Raw genomic sequence first — 18,786 nt, forward strand, 5'->3', positions numbered from 1 at the left:
TTCATTAATTACTGCAATTATAGTACATAATCATCTATCCAATCTCAGATTTGGCCAGTGAGTCAGTATGATTATCATGCAGCTATTCAGCCATAACGAGAGCAAGGCAGTTCAGCAGTCAGTCAATCGGCCAGTTGACAATCAGTCAGTACCCAGTCTGTTCGTTACAATGCCAGCTGTTCTGTCACACAGTCAACCTTCCAGTGAAAAAAGCTTTTCCCTTTAAGTCAGTCAGCCACAAAAACAGTTAGCTCCACCAGGTAACGAACCAGCCAGCCAAAAACAAGCCGTGTTGTGCGTCAAGCCAGTGATTCAACCACACAACCCACTTAGCCAGTTGAGCAGCACCCACAACACTTTGGTTTGACACCATTTTGGTTGAATTTGCTACATAGCTTTCCCAAAGCCAATATTTTCAAGAGATTGCATATTTTATCCTCTGTTTATGTAATTTGACCCATTTTGAAAGATCACATAAATAATGTACCTCAGATTCCAATCCTCAGCTCTCTGTGTGAGTGAGCTGCATCCTGATGAAAAGCCTTATGGGACAGGAACATTCAGAGGCGGGACCTAGTCGTTGTTTAGCAAGTCACAAGCAAGTCTTTGGCCTCGTGTCTTAAGTCAAGACTGACAAGTCCCAAAGACCTAAACTCTGAGTTTCAAGTCCTAGACAAGTCATGATACACTCTTTGCCAAATATAATGCAATTATAACAGCAGAATAATATTATACTCAATTTATAAAAATAACAAGATCTACAGTCATGGAAAAAAAAATTAGACCACCCTTGTTTTCTTCACTTTCTTGTTCATTTTAATGCCTGGTACAACTTAAGGTACATTTGTTTGGACAAATTTAATGATAACAACAAAAATAGCTGATAAGATTTTAATTTAAGAGCTGATATCTAGACATTTTCCATGGTTTTCTTGATAATAACGAAAAATCATTAAAAAATGGCTAGAAATAATCTCTTGAATTAAACTCTCAGCTATTTTTGTTGTTATCATTATATTTGTCCAAACAAATGTACCTTTACCGTTGTACCAGGCATTAAAATGAACAAGAAATTGAGGAAAACAATGGTCTAATAATATGACTGTAAGTAATATCATTGTAACATGCATTAAAGGCAAGTTTCAGCTATTAGAAACATTTGTAATTACATTTTGTACTAATATGAATGAATAAATGAATATGAATATTAAAGCCAATTAAATATAAAAGTCACTAAAGGAGCAATTTTTGTGCTGCAGTTAATTATAGCCAAAGCAAAAGTATAAACAGAGATTGTCGTGTCATCAGGGACTATGTTCAAGGGCAGTAAGTGTACACAAGTAAAGGCAAATGCCAACAGGCTCAACAATCAGTCTCCATCAATTTACAATTACAGAGTGAAGGTTACATCAAAGACCATGAAAAACATACACTATTGCCCATAAAGTTGGAATCATTTTGTTTTCAGACACAATCATCTGTTTATTCCTATTTAAATGCATCAGTAGTCACTTTGGAAGAGACTGATGAACTTTTGAGAAGATGTAGGCCTACACTTTATAAAGTTATTTATATATTATTCAAGATAAGTATCATTGTCATAATCATTTCATGGAAAGAGGTAAAAAACAACAACTTTATTTTAACTTTGTGAGCAACAGTGTATATAGTGGCACCGTTTCGTGTGGGCATCTCTAGTGCCCCTAGTGTTGAAAACTTTCCTATTCAGGTGTAGAGCTCTCAGTGAAACTAAAACACTGTGGAGGACGGTTGACTGAGTAAGCATGACTGAATAGATTTACAGAGTGATGGAGCAGAAAGATGAAGATGGAGGGAGAGCAGTATCAAAAGGTGAAGGCTGCAAAATGTAGGACTGATACGTTGACCTGTCCATCTACCACGCTCCTCAAAACAAACAAGAAATATAGAGAGACAGAAGAAATGGTACATTTTGGTGAGGTGAATTTTCTTGCAGGTTCTCTGTAGTGCAGCAGAGAAGGCGGAGGTGATTGTGGTGTCCTCGAAAGGAATGAAAAGAATCTGAATTAACAGGGCTGTCCGATGGTCTGGTGATTTTGTGCGGCCAAATGTCACATCCTGACAGCAGCTGCAGGATCCCTCGCAGAGCTCTTGTCCAACTGTGGCTTTTGTCGTGAGAGGATGAAAGGAACACAGTGAGCAAGGCATCTCAGGCTCAAAAACATGGTGGCCAAGAATCTCCTTCTCATCTGGGTACTCCCTCTTTGCCATATCCACTTTTAAACAAGAAAAAAAATCACCTTTTTAAATAAAAAAGACACTAAGAAAAGAGCAAAAAAACAAAACAAAAACAGAGCACACTGAGTCTTTATACAGAGTTTTAGAGACACTCAGTCTAGCAGTCTGTCTGTCCCTCCGTGGGTCTGCGACTCTGGTGAGCCTGTCTGTGTTTCAGTCTGTCGCTCTGTCTGCAGACCCGGCATCAGTGTCGCAGCAGAGGCTTCCTCATCATCAGAGGCTGCAAAGAGGAGGAGGTGGCTGAGCTAACGTTAGCCAAGGCCGGCTGAGGTCACCATCCACAGAGAAATATGCAGGTGGGGGGAGGAGTGGAGGTAAAAATGAAGGGGTGGAAGAGATGAGTGGAGTTCAATAAAGACAGTAAGAAATGGTAAGAGAGAGAGAGAGAGAGAGAGAGAGAGAGAGAGAGGCGGAGAGGATAGTGGCAGACAGACAAGGGTGGGAAGAAAGAGGGAAGGAACAAACATCGAAAAAAGAAGTATGCAGTAATGCCAAACTCTGCTTTGCACACTCACCTCTTACAAGCACACAAAATGAATGTAATAAGAAACCAAACAGCCACAGGAACAACAACAGTGTATTATAAATAATGATGTATCAACATAATATACACATATTCAAAATAGGACTTTTGTCACAGAATAACAGCTTGCCTTTTTCATTTATTTGATCGTGTTGATGTGTTTGTATTCACTTGTCTTGGGCCTGGCTGGAGGCACCACACTGCACTGAGGTTTAACACATTGCCAGTTGAAGTGTGCATGTCTGGAGGCGGGACCGTCACTGGGGACATTTAGTCCAGCTGAATTCATTTTTCTGAACTCTTTCCTGCAGCATGTGTGCTTGTATTTTCTCTCTGCAAACTTGACTGGTTACTACCACTTCTGGCCACTGGGGGCGCTGCAGACTTTCACTGTGTGATTAAATCTTTGAACATTTTTCCATTTATAGGTATTTGTATGAGCACTCCAGTGCAACTACAGATATTTTGGTCATACTCAGGAGTTTGCTGGATGAAGCAACGTGGCTTGAAACAAAATGCTGAATTGCCAAAGCTCAAGCATCTGTGGCTTGTTTTATCTCTGGGCTGAAATTAGTCTTTTCAGTTGCTTTCACTTGCATCATTTTGCATGCCCAATTGAATTAGACTGATTGCATTTACAGGAAGGGGATGGCCACCATAAAAAGGCTGCAGATGGGTGAAGTGAAATCAAACGTAAGCACAGGATGTGCACAAATCCACCGATTAGCCCTCCTTTATCCATGTTTGTAGAAGAAAAGAGGAGTAATTATACTGGGCTGCAGACTCGTGTCTATGTGAAAGCCATTAGAGGAGACTGGACTGAGGTCACTTCTAAATGGTGATCTTAGGTCAGTTTTAGATTTGCCTACTAATGAGACATTAGTTTAATCTTCCAGCTGGACAAGTGCCACTCCCTCTGCTCTGCTCTGAGTCTCTCTTCAACTCACACAGCTCATCCTGCTCCAACCTGATTTTTCTTTGACATTAACAAAACTCTGCCACATCACATCCACATGGTGTACTTCATCCCCTGGCTTTCTGACACTGAATGTATCACTTAGGGAAGTAGACTCCCTCCAGCCTATGTCTCAACCCTGAACTGTATCTACGGACTTACAATGACTTACTAACAAGCTCAGCTCCTTGGCATACAAAGAATTAGTCATCTTGAAACCTACTGTTATACAATGCTGGAGTGAAGTTCACAGAATGAATGTTGATAAGTCTGCTCCTTTTGAATCCATGCTACGTGGTGTTCAATCAACCACCATAGTTTGAATGTGACAACAGACTGACGCGGCAAGCAGTGTTGCTAACTTAGCGATTGGCTCTTTTTCAAAAAAGCGACTACCGACAAGTCTAGCGACTTTTCCTGTTGTTATTGGAGACTTTTGGAGACTCGTTCCTACTCTTCTTAACGAGTAGCAGGCGTCGTCCCAAAGCACTCACAAGCGGCTCAGTCCTCCAGCATCGGTCTCTCCGAGCTGCAGTCAGCAGAGCAGGAGTTGTTAACCCCTCACCGTCCAGTTTGCACCAGTCTGCAAATGAAGCACGCATGTGCAGCCTCAACCATACCACATCAGCGTTGACTAGTCAGTAGCAGCTCAGAAAGTACCGACTAGAGGCAGGTACTTTTGGAGCTGCTACCTGAGCTGTTAACCGGTGAAGTTGGGCGGATCCTCTCTCCAAAGACACACCCATAGCGGCTCACTAGAGGAAACCTAATGGAAACGCGCCTAAAGCTGAAGGTATTTTTAAAATCCTTTGAAAAGAATCAGGGCTTTTGAGGAGTCATTTTGGGCCAGAGCCAAAGAAGCTGCCCATCGGACCTGTCAGGAGTCACAAACCCCCGATTAGGAACCTCTGTACTACTGCAACAGAACCATACCTGTAACACTTGAGTCACTACTGCACCGAGTCCTGTCTCACCACCATAATGCAGCACTAACTGTTTCGACCCAGCCAAGACTGCAACATTTTTTGTTTACACTATATGCTATACTATGAAGTAAATATGTTTTTATTTTGTAAAATAAATCTTCCTTGACAACTAAAACTCCTTCTTTTTCCTGTAAATGCACCTGATCTTGCTTGGAAAATAAAATAAAAAATGCCTTTCTTATTTTGCACCTGTAACTTGGAGGATTAATCACCTGTTGTGCACCTTATGTGTCATTTGAATTTGCATTAATCTGCATCTCTATAAACTTCAGGGGCCTCATGTATCAAAGAGTGCGTAGCTTTCATACTGAAAGATGGCATACTCCCAAAACTAGAAAAGTACGTACGCAACCTCCACATGTATCAAACTGTGCTTACGCCAGGTTCAGCGCACCTTTCCTTGATACATCCCAACCAGCGTGGAACTGAGCGCACATGCACGAGCCACCAGCCACGCCCTGGCTCCTCCCACTAATTAAGACGCAGATGACATGCAAATGACTATAAATCGCCAACATGCCTGCTGATTATCGACAAAAAAATTGGCAAATCATCTTACTGCCACTGCGCGCGAGGTGGACGTGGTGATCTCTGAGGTGGAGGCAGGAAAATTTAGCTTTTTGTTGCCTCAACTTTGGGATCAGCAACAAGGTTGTTAACGCAGATCAGAGACCCGCACCATGGCAGAAGAGTCCGGCAACATACGCTCCTTCTAAACTCCACCATTACCGAATTTAGTCAGAGCCGTTAGAGCTGCCAGTGCGTAATATATGCCAAAATAATTTTTACTCATCGGTTTATAAGCCACACTTAACTTGTTGTCCCAATTAAACATCACATACGGGATTAAATATGCAAAACACCTGACTTATTCTGAAAGGATTTCCAAATCACGTTTTTTCTCCGGGGAGAGGGATCTGTGCGTCATGGATCGCTGTGCAACTGCAGCGTTAACAAATCCATGTTAAACCAAAGGGGAAACAGTCGGCGATCAGGACTTTGACACAGTAATTAAGGCAGGTTAACTGTGAAAAATATATGCGCTCCATAATCACAATCAGAAGTACTTTATTGATCCCCGGAGGGAAATTCGGTATATATAAAAATAGTGGAAATAGCAGAATATATAGATTTAAGAAAATATACAATCTTAACATCAAAACATATAGACTTCAACATACTATCATTGCACAACTAAGCAGCAGTACGCAGGTGAAATGTAAAATTTGATAATAGATAAAAAAATCATCTATCCCCTCATATTTAGAACGGGTTATTGAGTGTGGAAAACAGCATTTTCCTCCATTGTCCGAGAGCTATAAACTGTAAATACAATGCCAGTTGTGTGCAGTTTGAGTTTAGATATTAAACACGTTTTAAATAGAGCATAAAAGACAGTCGTTTCCGCCAAACAAAAGTTTGCGGTGCCACCGCACAATCTCGCGGCACCTCAAAAGGTTACTGAGTGGTCCGCATATTCTCACGGCAAGTACACTTTTCATAACATGTGGCGTGTGCTGGAAAAACAGAGTATGCGTAAGTTTTTGTGCGTACGCACCTTTGATACCAACATGGTCTCAGGAATCCGTGAAATAGCCACGGATTTGCTTAACTCAAAATCCGTGGAATAGCCACGGAATCACTCAAATTTCCGTGAAACTGACACGGATTTCGCTACTATGCAAGTTAATGACAGTCATATCCCGTGGCTATTCCAACATACAAAGTGATTATGTACATTCACTGAGTGAATATTTAGAAAATAAAACATATATTTCTCGCTAGAAATGTGATCAAAATCCATTTTTATGCAGAAACTAAGTCAAAATATTGATTTTTTTCACTAAAAATGAGAGAACTGTCCGCCATGTTTTTTGTTCTGACTGCCGGGACCTTAAAAGTCATGTGACTTGGAACAAACCAATAGGAAAAAATATTAACTTGCATTGTAGCGAAATCCGTGTCAGTTTCACGGAAATTTGAGTGATTCTGTGGCTATTCCACGGATTTTGAGTTAAGCGAATCCGTGGCTATTTCACGGATTCCTGTGAGACCAGGTTCTTTGATACATGAAGCCCCAGGCCTCTACATGATGTCAGCTGGGTTGTGTTGAATTGGAAAGACAGTGTTGAAGGACAGCCTAACCCAAATCTCAAACAGCGCCCAAACTATTCAGAAATGAAAGCAGTCTGAGGGTTTATTACCATGATGGTTGTCACGACGACTGTCCGGTTCTCCATGGCCGAGCTGTCATTGGACAGAGCGTTTTCATTCTGGACCAACACCAGTTTGTCTATGTCATTCCAGTAGCCGATCTGAGGGAAACAGAGTGATAAGAGAGAGACAATGAGTGATACAATTTCAAAAAAGTATCCAATCAATCAGTCTTTATAGTTCAATTCGTGCAAAAGTGACATCTAAAATACTTACAATAAAATCAAGAGAGACAAAAACACAAATGAACAGATATAAAAAAGAAAGAAATAGAACCTATGTGAGACGAAGACAAAGGAATAAAAAGTAAGAAAATGAGTCAACAGAATGAGCTCGCTCCAGCAGATTTCCCATTGGAACTGTAGAAGATATTGAGAGTTATTGAGTGTGAGCCAAGAACTTTCAATAAACACACATTGCTGTCGAAGGAACACTTGAGAAGCTGGAACATGGTGTTATTTCTTTATTATTGGTGCTACATATATGCTTTTTTTTTCCAGTAAAGAGAAATTATGAGTACTAGCACCCTGAGCCTTATCCTCCTACTTTTTGCCAATATGAAGAAGGATTATCGCAGTGGAAAACTTGTTATTCAAGTCAATGTTCACTTAGATTTATAAAGAAATAACTGGATGAGCATCAGTTTCCTGACTTGAATACATACATTTATACAACATGAATCTGGCATTAGAGAAGATCTCTGAACAGCATGATGAGTCATACCCAAAAAAAAAAGTTAATTTACATTTGCTCAGCTTAATAAAGTGAATCCCACGTCCAGTAGTGGAAGAAGTATTCAGATCTCTTACTGAAGTAAAAGTACTAATACTACACTGTGAAATTACTATACTATAAGTAAAAGTCCTGCATATAAAACTTACTGAAGTAAAAGTACAAAAGAATCTGCATCAAAATGTACCTAAAGTATCAAAAGTAAAAGTACCTGTTATGTAGAATGGACCCACTCAGATTGTTTTATATATTTTAAATATATTATTGTATTGTTATTATTGATGCATTTATGTAAGCAGCGTTTAAATTGTCTCAATTCAGGGTTCATTTTAACTACTTAAAATACTCTTATGTGCTTTAATTTATTTAAAAAAATCATGTCTAATCATTTCTCATGTTTTTATGTTAAATATTCACATCAAAGAGTAACTTGAGCTGGCAGCTAAATATAGCGGAGTAGAAGTATAAAGTTACATAAAGTGGAAATACTAAAGTAAAGTAAAGTAAAGTAAAGTAAAGTGAAATTGTACTTACAGCCATGGAAAAAATGATTATATCACCAGTGTTTTCTTCAATTTCTTGTTCATTTTAATGCCTGGTACAACGAAAGGTACATTTGTTTGGACAAATATAATGATAACAACAAAAATAGCTGAGAAGAGTTTAATTTAAGAGCTGATATCTAGACATTTCCATGGTTTTCTTCATAATGATTTTGGTTAATATCAAGAAAACCACGGAAAATGTCTAGATTTCACCTCTTAAATTAAACTCTTATGAGCTATTTTTCTTGTTATCATTATATTTGTCCAAACAAATGTACCTTTAGTTGTACCAGGCATTAGAATGAACAAGAAATTGACGAAAACACTGGTGATCTAATACTTTTTTCCATGACTATAAGTATAGTACTTGAATAAATGAACTCCACGTCACACAAAATGTAACGTTTTGCCAGCTTGACGGATGAAAGATAGTGCTGTGTAACACTTGGACCAAACTGTTTCATCAAGGTCCTCATCTTAACCTCGAGACACACTTAGACTCCTCACAGAGCAGTGAAGGACTCTAAGGTCTCTCAAAACCCTGAACAATGACCATGCAGAAATTACACATTCCTTCATGTCCTATAAATATTGTTCCAGGACAATAATGTTGAAACTTTGCTTATTTATGTCACTGCAGAGTTTCATGTAGCCTCAGGTTGATTGGTAGCTGCTCCCCAATGCACACTCTAAAAAGTTAATACAACTCAAGCTGCGATGGTTCAATCGCAGTTATCTAAAGACATTTGCTACTGCAGTAAGACAGTTCTTAATTAAGCATTATGGAAATAATTATGCAGTAAATTATGTCACTTTCAATAATCTACCACCATAAGGGATGAAACCAAAAAACGCAGCACACATTAAAACCACAGGAAAGGATGCTTTAACAATAACCGTGAGCGTATGCCCTTTCATTGGTGATTAAAAAGGAACTTTTCCTGCTGACAAATCACATTTGCTGAAATGATGAAAATCTGGGGCTTTCACATGCATCTGTTTGCTTTTCAGCTGCAGCAGAGCCTGAAAATATATCACCACCTCGCAATTGTATGTCTCTACCAAACAGGGAAAGCAGTTTATATCCATTTCTGTCCAGCCTCATATGTAGCAGCACAGACGATCCATACGAACACCAGTTTAGTGTCACCAATTGAGCATCAGTCCAAAGATATTCCCTCCAGGTGTTCGCAAGAATGGGAAGGACATGAAGTCACAGTAACCTTGACCTTTGACTGGCAAAATCTAATCAGTGGATCCTAGGGCTGGGCGATATGGACCAAAAGTCATATCCCGATATATTTAGGCTGAATATCGATATACGATATATATCCCGATATCCCGATAAAGTGAGAGCAAATGTTCAGTCAAAGTAAAATATGACATGTCACAAGTAGTTTTTAAAAACATTTATTTAAGTGAACATAACTACTGTATAACTACAGGAGTACCATTTTTTTAATCAAAGCTACATATAGTGCAAAAAGTTTTTAAAAAATAGCGTATGAAATAAAATAGGCCAATCTTCTTCTGAAATAAATATATGTATATGAGAAAAGAATAACGAACATTACAAAATAACAAAATATGACAAACCCTAGTAAGGGCAGCATTTATACAGTCATAGAAAAAATTATTAGACCCTTGTTTTCTTCAATTTCTTGTTCATTTTAATGCCTAGTACAACTAAAGGTACACTGTGTGGACAAATATAATGATAACAACAAAAATAGCTGATAAGAGTTTAATTTAAGAGCTGATATCCAGACATTTTCCATGAATTTTATTGATGATAACCAAAATCATGTTATTATCTTTATATTGGTCCAAAAAATTGTACCTTTAGTTGTACCAGGCATTAAAATGAACAAGAAATTGAAGAAAACAAGGGTGGTCTAATCATTTTTTTCAATGACTGTATATAAAGAAAGAGAACATTTGAACTATATTGATATATGTGATATGGTCTAATTCCATCTCACATTTAAAAATATATCGATATATCGCCCGGCCCTAATTGGTCCTCATTTTAAGTTGACGTTTGTGCCAAATTTGGAGAAATTCCTGTCAGGTGTACCTGAGCTATTGCATTCACAAAAGACATATGGACTTACATTAAGCATGGACAGCCTGACAACACAATATTGTCTCTGAGCATGGAGGCGGTGCAAGGGCATAAGAACTCATGAGAATAAGTCGGCTGTGGTATGTTTCTGATGTTGTTTATGAGCAGAGCCTACCTTGCGTGGTCCGTTGCTCTTCAGTTCAAACACGTCCATGGTGTAGTTGATCCTCCGACCGTAGTGATCAAACTGAATGTTCCCAGTCAGGCCCTGAATGCGCACCTGAATTTATGACAACAATGATAGTAAGGACTGGAGACAAATGAAAACTTTAAAGTTGTGAAGCTGAACCAGTTATTATTCAAAGTCCTTTTTTTGAGAATTGGTGGTTGTGGGAAGTGGATGTTTAAGGGGAGATAGCAGATCAAAAATAAATGCCACATAGAAGTGGTGACATAATCTGAAAGCTGTGTAAAGAGGAGACTTGTGAGAGAACACAGAGAGCCTGACTACGGTCATTCAGATAGCATGACGTCAGAGGTCACATGACCGCTTTCAAAACTGCCAAAACGGCCTAACTGCAGCATTTTTGGACAACTTCCCAACATGATATCCTGACATGCTGGGATCTTTAAGTTTCATTTGATATCAATATCTTTAGTATACTTCTAAAATTGAACCCGCTACGCCCTCCAGAAGAAGAAAAAACAGCAGGTTTGCCAGAGGGACCTCTGAATAATACTGGTTAAGATTTCAGTCTAAATTGATATGAAAACACTCTAAAACAACCCCAACAGCGACAAAATGGGATTTGACTATTACTATGAGCTAAATTAAATGCTGCATCAAGGTGAGGGTCAGAGGTGGACTAGACATGTAGTGCTTATTGTTCAAGTGAATGAAAGTCATCACAATTTTCCTGTAAGTACAGCAATACACGTTTGTGTGTTAAGTGTGTGAGTGGACACCTGTGGGTACTCAAAGTCCCAACAAGAATATTAATAACATCAATTTTGGCATGGATTTCTGGAGCATTTTCCCCTATTTTATGCCAGCTGTTTTGCTCTGTGCTCTGTTACTAAACTATACAACATCAAACTTCTACCAACCTGTTTGAGTGCACGCTCCATATCGATTCCTTGGTTCCACGGAGCAGCTGGATTAGCAAGGCAGTCACCAGCATTGCCACGGCGACTGATATCAATTTTCTGACGGCGAAGGGTGCGGAAGGCCTCGGCCATCACAAGTACGCCATCATACGTTAGAGATGAGGTATACTGAAGAATGAAGGAAAAAGAGAGGGGGAAGAGACACAACAAGAAGGGAAATTTCAGCATTTTTTAGCAAATAACTACTTTTTTGTCCATATATAGTATAAAGAAATTAATCTGGTCATACAATTTATTCTCAGGCAGTGCAGACACTTTACCAGATAAAATTTAAGAGACCCTGTTTGGAAGCTTATACTGGCTTTACTCTGGGTGAATAGCTATAGCTAAAGGCCAAAATGTAACTGAAGTGCAGCTACACACAACCCCCCATTCCCAAAAAGTTGGGATGCAGTGTAAAACATAAATAAAATCAAAATGCATCAAATTCAGAATGAACATACCATATGTATATTGTGTATATATATTTACCAAAAACAAAAGTTGAAGCACTAGATATCCTGTTTTTGTACTGTATTCAACTGAATGTAGGTTGCAAAGGATCCGCAAATCATTGCATTGATCCTCATAATTGGAAAAAAAATGTTTTTTGTCCTGGGACTGAAAAGGGTTAACGCTCCACTCAAGATTCAAAGCTTGTCATGTGATTTCAATTTTTCGTGCTGGGTGACAGAGGTGTGGACTCGAGTCACATGACTTGGACCCAAGTCATGAATTTGATGACATTTGACTTGACTTAACAAAATGTAAAGATACTTGCAACTCGACTTGAAAAGAAAGTTAAAAAGTCTATTACTAAGGGCCGCTCTGTCTCTCTTGTGTAAATGTGTGCGTCTCTCGCTGTGTCTGTGTCTGTGTCTGTCTGTGACGTGTGCTGTCGGCTCAATATCCAATCAAACTCCATCCATGTTATTGTGATCCAACAGCATGATCAAATTGCAGTACAAGCAATGAAGAAGAACTATCAACAAAATGGCGTCAGTTGGCAAAAATGATCCCAAAGATCGTTTTGTTCAGGTATAAAAACTACTAAGTGGTCAACACAAAATGAATGGCAGCATCCAAAACATTCGAAGATTACAGACGGAGACGCAACATCTTCCAACTTCGTCCGACATTTGAAGTTGCACAAAGAATGGTAAGTTTTGAATGAAAGATAATGATAGCTTTGCTATCAGCATTGCTAAATTAGTGAGAAAAAAAACACTCACAGACAATATGAGATGAGACAGACAGGACAGAAACTGCTGTGGAACTAGTTATAGTGTAATATGCACTTGTTTGTTTGAAGATTTTTTTTTGCAAAAAAGGTTTTGATAAATAAATGCAGATTTTAAATGCGTACATGATCGGTTTAAATATTATTACGCTGTTGTTAAAAGGACCCGAAAGGACTCGAAACTCAAACTGTAGGACTTGGGACTTGACTTGATACTTGAGGGCAAAGACTTGGGACTTACTTGTAACTTGCAAAACAATGACTTGGTCCCACCACTGCTGGGTGACACATTCTGCTGTCCACAACAATACTTCTACATGAGTATTCCAGTCAAGCCATTGCAATATTGAAACCGAAGGAATTGTTAAGCAAAATCACCTCTGGATTTATCATATTTGTTTGATGCACAGCAGCATTGGGAAAAACCAAAACAAACAAACATCCAAATGGTCCTCTTAGTGATGGTAACTCACCCTGCAGGACTCCATGAGCTCAGATACACTAAAATAGTGTTTGAATAGATGCTTTATGTGATTTCCAAAGCCAGAGTAGAATCTGCTGGCAGGGCCCTATGTGATTTATTCCTAAAATGAACAAATGTAATCTTTGACAGCAGCTGTATTACTGCCTCAGACCACCTTCACTCTATATGAACTCATCTCACCAGGATGCAAACGTGCTGAGTTGCGCCTCAATCAGTTTCACAGCTCTGACTTTTATTTGACTTCTACACTTAACGCTGGTGAACATCAATCAGCATCACTGTAAATGTAACGTGACTGTAAATGTGCCAGTTTTAGACAGGCTTATAGTTTTCACCGGCCCATTGAAATGACATCTAAACATGTTATAAATCATATTAAAAATCTGTTAATCCATCAGAGAATCATAATGTGGTTTTGAAAATTAGATGTGGTGCTTTAGAAGAAACTTGGTAGAAAAACTCAGTGTTGTAGGGACCTGTGAAACGTGACAGTGAGTTAAAAAAAACAGAAGAGATTAACAGTATCTGCTCTCTAATGAAACTCTTAGAAGTAGCAGTGATCTTGACAGATTGTTTGACAAATTCATTATAGGTAAAACACAGCGGCGTGCGGAACAGCACCACACACTCAGCAGCAACAAACCCACCAAGCCCACACACGGAGGCAGTCAAACACACAGCGGGCTGCCTTCACATCACTGCAGAAATGAGTGGTGAGATGAAAATGGGAGGAAAAAGGGAAGTCGGCTGAGAGACTCTGCCGACGCTCTCCATGCCTCTGCAGGTAGTTTACTCTCTTACTGACATCCCTTGATTTGCATCCCATAAGGCATGTTTTGGAACCATGTCATCCTCCTTTCATCTCTCCTCTTTGAAACTAAAGAAGCCTTCAGGCTTGCGACTGACATATGACGACTATAGAATTCAAATCGAGGAGAAAACAACAGCAAATGTGAGCTAACTAGCATGCTGTTTTCTGTTTCTGTCACAGGAAGGACAGAAACACCTTCAGGACACATAGAAAGCAGTAAAGGAATTTAAAAACACCTAATTCTGAATAATATTTCTAGGATCAGTTTTCAATCTCCAAGTTCAGATAAAATCCACCAAGTCGAAACAGAGGAAACTCTGCAGCCGTGCGTTCTAAAACGGGATAAAACATGGAGCTTAATAAAAGCCTACTCTACCGTCACAAATCAGACCACAGACCAGATTTATAAATGATGAATGCAATAAAGAAAGCATGTGCCACATTTCACACAGAAGCTAATACTCATAAAAAATGTATGCAGTCGATTTAGAATGTATGTATATATCTGCATTTCTGCTTTCCACCGTATGGAGAGAGACTTTTATGTGGGAATGGACCTGAGTGAGTTAAAGCGAAGAATAAAGAGATGCACTCAAAATCTTTTCATTTAATTTATTTATTCATGTATTTTAGGGCAGGGACACATATGGAGGTTGAGAAATATTCCGTTGTGTCGCTGTAGTTCTGGGTACGGCAAAGCATTTGTTCTATAGCACCACATAGTCGAAGTGTCGAAATGGCCTTAGCCCTCCCTTAAACTGTCACTCCTTAACTCTCCTGTTATGTTACTTTTTTCAGAAACAGCAATAATCTGGGGCATGTGTAATTATCCAAAGTGTCCAAAAATCCCAATAAACATGGTTTATATTTCATTAATAACTCCATTACTAACCATTTCATTATCAATTTGAAATGGGCCAATTTGACCCGCAACATAACAGGAGGGTTAAAGTCCCTAATGTCTATTTCTTGGTTATTTGTGTCACTTTAATTCTGACAACATTTGGATGGATTTTCATGGAATTTGGTACAGATATTCTAGTCCTCCCCAGGATCAACTGAAACAACTTGAGTGATCAATTCACTTTTTATGTAGCAACATTATCAGTTCAAAATTTGACCTACATTTTTTATCTAAGAATGCATGATTAAAAAATCCTAAATGTGAGTCATACCAGTCTCCTGAAAAATAGTATTATAGTATTAAAAATAGTAATATTAGTGGAACATAAGACCCAAGTTTAAATAGTTTTTCATTAGTTTTAGTTTGAGTTTTAGTTTCGTTGTGAATTTTTATTCCCAAATAAAGTTAGTTTTTAATTAGTTTTTAGAGTGAGTTTGCTACTTTTAGTTTAGTTTTTATTTTTTTAATAAATATTTTTTATACTTAGTGTTAGTTTGGTTTTTATTAGTTTTAGTTTTTTTTGTAATGGGGTATTTGTTGGGTGCGAGAGTGCACTTCAGATTACCATAATAACTGAACGGTTTACGCTATCGGTAAGATTCCAATGGTTTCTGAAAACTGATAAATTGCTCTTTACAGCTAATATGGTGTCATTACAGTAATTTCAATCGCACCTCTCCTGGAAATACACAAACATTTTCACTAAAATTTCACACAATACAGTTTCAATTAGTTATCGTTTCTTTAAAAACTCTAGTTTTTATTTTTATTTCAGTTAACACATTTTTTTTTTCAATTCCAGTTTCTGTTATTTGTTTAGTTTTTGTTAACTATAATACCCTAGATAAGACCATGGTGGAATTAACGGTAAATGAAGAGGAGGAGACACACATTTTTTCAGAAGACACTGGCTGTTTGCCTTATGCATGTGTGCAGCTGAGCGTGACAATATGTATGCAGCTATTAATAAATACAGTGCAAAGACTGCACACACATGTCTGATTTTTAATGCAATTAAATAATCTCACCGTAGCCTGTACCTCAGGGAACATAATATAACTGAGTCTGGCTTAATGACACGCTGAAAAACATAAAGCAGTTTAATTTTTTTGTTGTCAAATGAGATGAAAAATCTAAATGAAAAATTAACACAGTAGCTTTAAAACCATTTATACACGCATATTTAATTTAGAAAATTAGATTTGCACCGATGTCTGCTAAACATTAAATGCTTTATACATGGAAAAATATTGATTCAGGCAGCCCCCGCTATCTGTTAAATATGCTAACACGGATGTGCTAAACCTATTCATATTCTGATCATGCAATCGGAGGAAATGTGTGAAAAAAAAGAGATAGAAAAAGCGTCCAAAAGGGCTTCAACTTGGAGAAGATATGTGTGATCAAAAGCATTGTGGCTGAATTTTGATAAAGTTAATATATTTCTTTGCCAGGTCACTGATCATTTTCATTAAACTTCAACAAAATCTCCAGGCACACCGGAGCTCATTTCAAGGCAGCAGCTGAGAATCACTGGGTTAAGAGATTTTGATTGATGGCCAAAAGCAGCTAGCTGAAAATCCAGTCTCCTGTGTGAAAGTGACATGTCTCGATAGTGCTTTCTACACTACACATTATTAGACCAGAGTTCTACTTGGCCTGAGGCTACCAGTTGGCCCAAGGCTAACTGAGCGCAGTTTTTACACAGCACCAATTAGCCTCAAGCAATTTGGAAGCATCTGTTGTCACTAGGGATATCCTGTTTTGTTTTATTGTGTTAAATCATTAAAATAAGTTTTCCTTGTTTGCAAATAGCATAGAAAAATCATTTTGGGAAGAGGGAAGAGAAGAAGTGAGTGCATGTAATGAAATATGCTGACAAAGTTGTGAAGAGTCCCTGTTGTGTTTACACTTATTTTGTATATCCAAGTATGTTCTCTGTGTTTATCTGTCACACACATGCATAATAAGTTTACCCCAATTACACACCAACTGTTGTGTAAATGGGTGAATAGATGCGGCCGACATCCACTAATAAAATTCATCAGGTCAATGTTAGAATGATAATTAGCCAATTAGCACTGGTACTTGGGTGAAAAATGACAATCCAATCGTGAGAGAATATGACCATCAATATAAAGTTGCAGCATTGACAGAAAGTGTGTGTGTGTGTGTGTGTGTGTGTGTGTGTCCTCTGAGAGGGACTGCATGTATGTGTGTGTGAGCCAAGGAGGAAAGGATAGCTGCAGTGTGATGTACTTTAATAGGTAGGTGGACATATTTCCAGATAATTTATGCACAAATCAAACACAATTGGCTGCAGGTCAGAACCCGGGTAAAAGAGGTGTGCTGAGGGAGGAGAGAGGGACGAAGACAGAGACAGGAAGGAAGAGGAGAGAGGGGGAGGCACACTAATAAGACAGAGATTGGGGCATGGGTATAGGCAGAGAAAATAGACAGTGGGGATGGTGAATAGAGAGGGGAAGGGATGTAAAGTAAGAGTGACAATGAGGAATGCAACTGTGCAACTGACTACGGAAACGGAGACAAGGGAATTCTAATAAAAGAGAGAGAGGAAGGAATTCTGAGATATCATGGAGGAATTTTAATGCAGCACAGACATGACAAGAAGTCTGAATCTGCATGCACCACGTTAACCTTGACAGTAAATCACAGAATCATAGAGCAATTTCTATCACGGGGATCGCCTTTGCAGCGTTCTTAGGTCACATTCTGATTGGCTCAGACACCAAACCAAATGCACCATAACACACTCTAAATGGTTCAAATGCAGCATATCACTCTGTGATGTGTTGGCTGCATGAAGAAGTTGGATATTTGGGTTCTGTGGTGAATTTCAGGTACAAAGAACGATTTGCACAATCGTGATCCTTGTTTTCTTCAATTTCAAAAAAAGAAAATGGCTAGATATCAGCTTTTTCCATGAATGTGTGTGTGTGTGTGTGTGTGTGTTTGTGTGTGTGTGTGTGTGTGTGTGGGTGTGCACAATCTTCTAGTGTATATTATATGAAGATGTACTGATGTGTTATCTAAAGTGAAAGGCAGTTTTAACTTAATTCCTAGAGTACAGTTCTGCATCTTTGTTTCCTGAACACTAGCAGAGGTCGAATAAAACGGCAACCTACAAGGCTTAAAAATGAAGCCAAAATGCCCCCAAACTGCAGTTCTTCTGTTGGTGTCACCATTTTAAGTACCTTGGCATGGTTGTAGATAGTAAACTGTCTTTTAATGAAAACACTGATGCTGTGTACAAAAAATCACAGCAGCGACTGCACTTTCTCCTGAGGCTCAACCGGTTTGGGGTGTGGCAGCAAACTAATGGAAATGTTGTTCTATAATTGAATCTGTCCTGACCTTTGCCATCATCACCTGGTTTGGCAGCCTCACATTAGGTGATAAGAAAAGGTTAGAATATATTGTTAAATTTGCAGGTAAAACTGTTGATGTCACATTACCCGATCTTTCTACAACCTTTTGTAGGAGGGTAAACTCTGAGGCTCAGGTCATTATACAGTGTCCTGACCTCAGGCCGGAGTGCCAATGGCCAAATTGAAGAGAATAAAAATCTCATTCATATCTCAAGCCAGCACTCAACTTAATTTGAATTTTAAAAAGTGAACAGTTAGGATACATCCAGTGTATACTAATGTAATGATGGTCCTGCCTTCGGTTGTGCCTCATGGTTTATTGTGTACTTGTCCTCTTCCTGTGTTTTTTTGTTTTGTTTTTCACCTGCCTGCAGAACAAATTTCCCTTAAGGGACAATAAAGTTGAAGTTGAAGTTGAATGTTAAACTGAACAAGTTTACAGCAGAAATAAAGATGTTTACAGCCTTCTTCAAAAAAGGTTTTGGCTCTATAGCTAATTTCCCTGTTTATGAAAA

At 38.6% G+C, this 18,786-nt stretch overlaps 1 protein-coding gene across 3 annotated transcripts in view; it reads right to left on the minus strand.

Annotated features, from left to right (window-relative positions):
• Positions 1 to 18,786, minus strand: part of gria4a (glutamate receptor, ionotropic, AMPA 4a) — a 159,672-nt gene that overhangs the window by 64,094 nt on the left and 76,792 nt on the right. For 2 of the 3 annotated variants that reach the window (XM_059330473.1, XM_059330472.1), the window contains exons 8-10: positions 11,405 to 11,572; positions 10,473 to 10,577; positions 6,946 to 7,056 (exon numbers count right to left, since the gene is read on the minus strand). In XM_059330473.1, coding sequence (XP_059186456.1) covers positions 6,946 to 7,056; positions 10,473 to 10,577; positions 11,405 to 11,572 — 384 coding nt within the window. Of the gene's footprint in view, positions 1 to 1,086; positions 2,498 to 6,945; positions 7,057 to 10,472; positions 10,578 to 11,404; positions 11,573 to 18,786 lie in introns of those variants that run through there. The other variant, XM_059330474.1, reaches the window with a different exon arrangement.

The sequence above is a fragment of the Centropristis striata genome, chromosome 4 (assembly GCF_030273125.1).
Source record: "Centropristis striata isolate RG_2023a ecotype Rhode Island chromosome 4, C.striata_1.0, whole genome shotgun sequence".
NCBI classification, from domain to species: Eukaryota; Metazoa; Chordata; class Actinopteri; order Perciformes; family Serranidae; genus Centropristis; species Centropristis striata.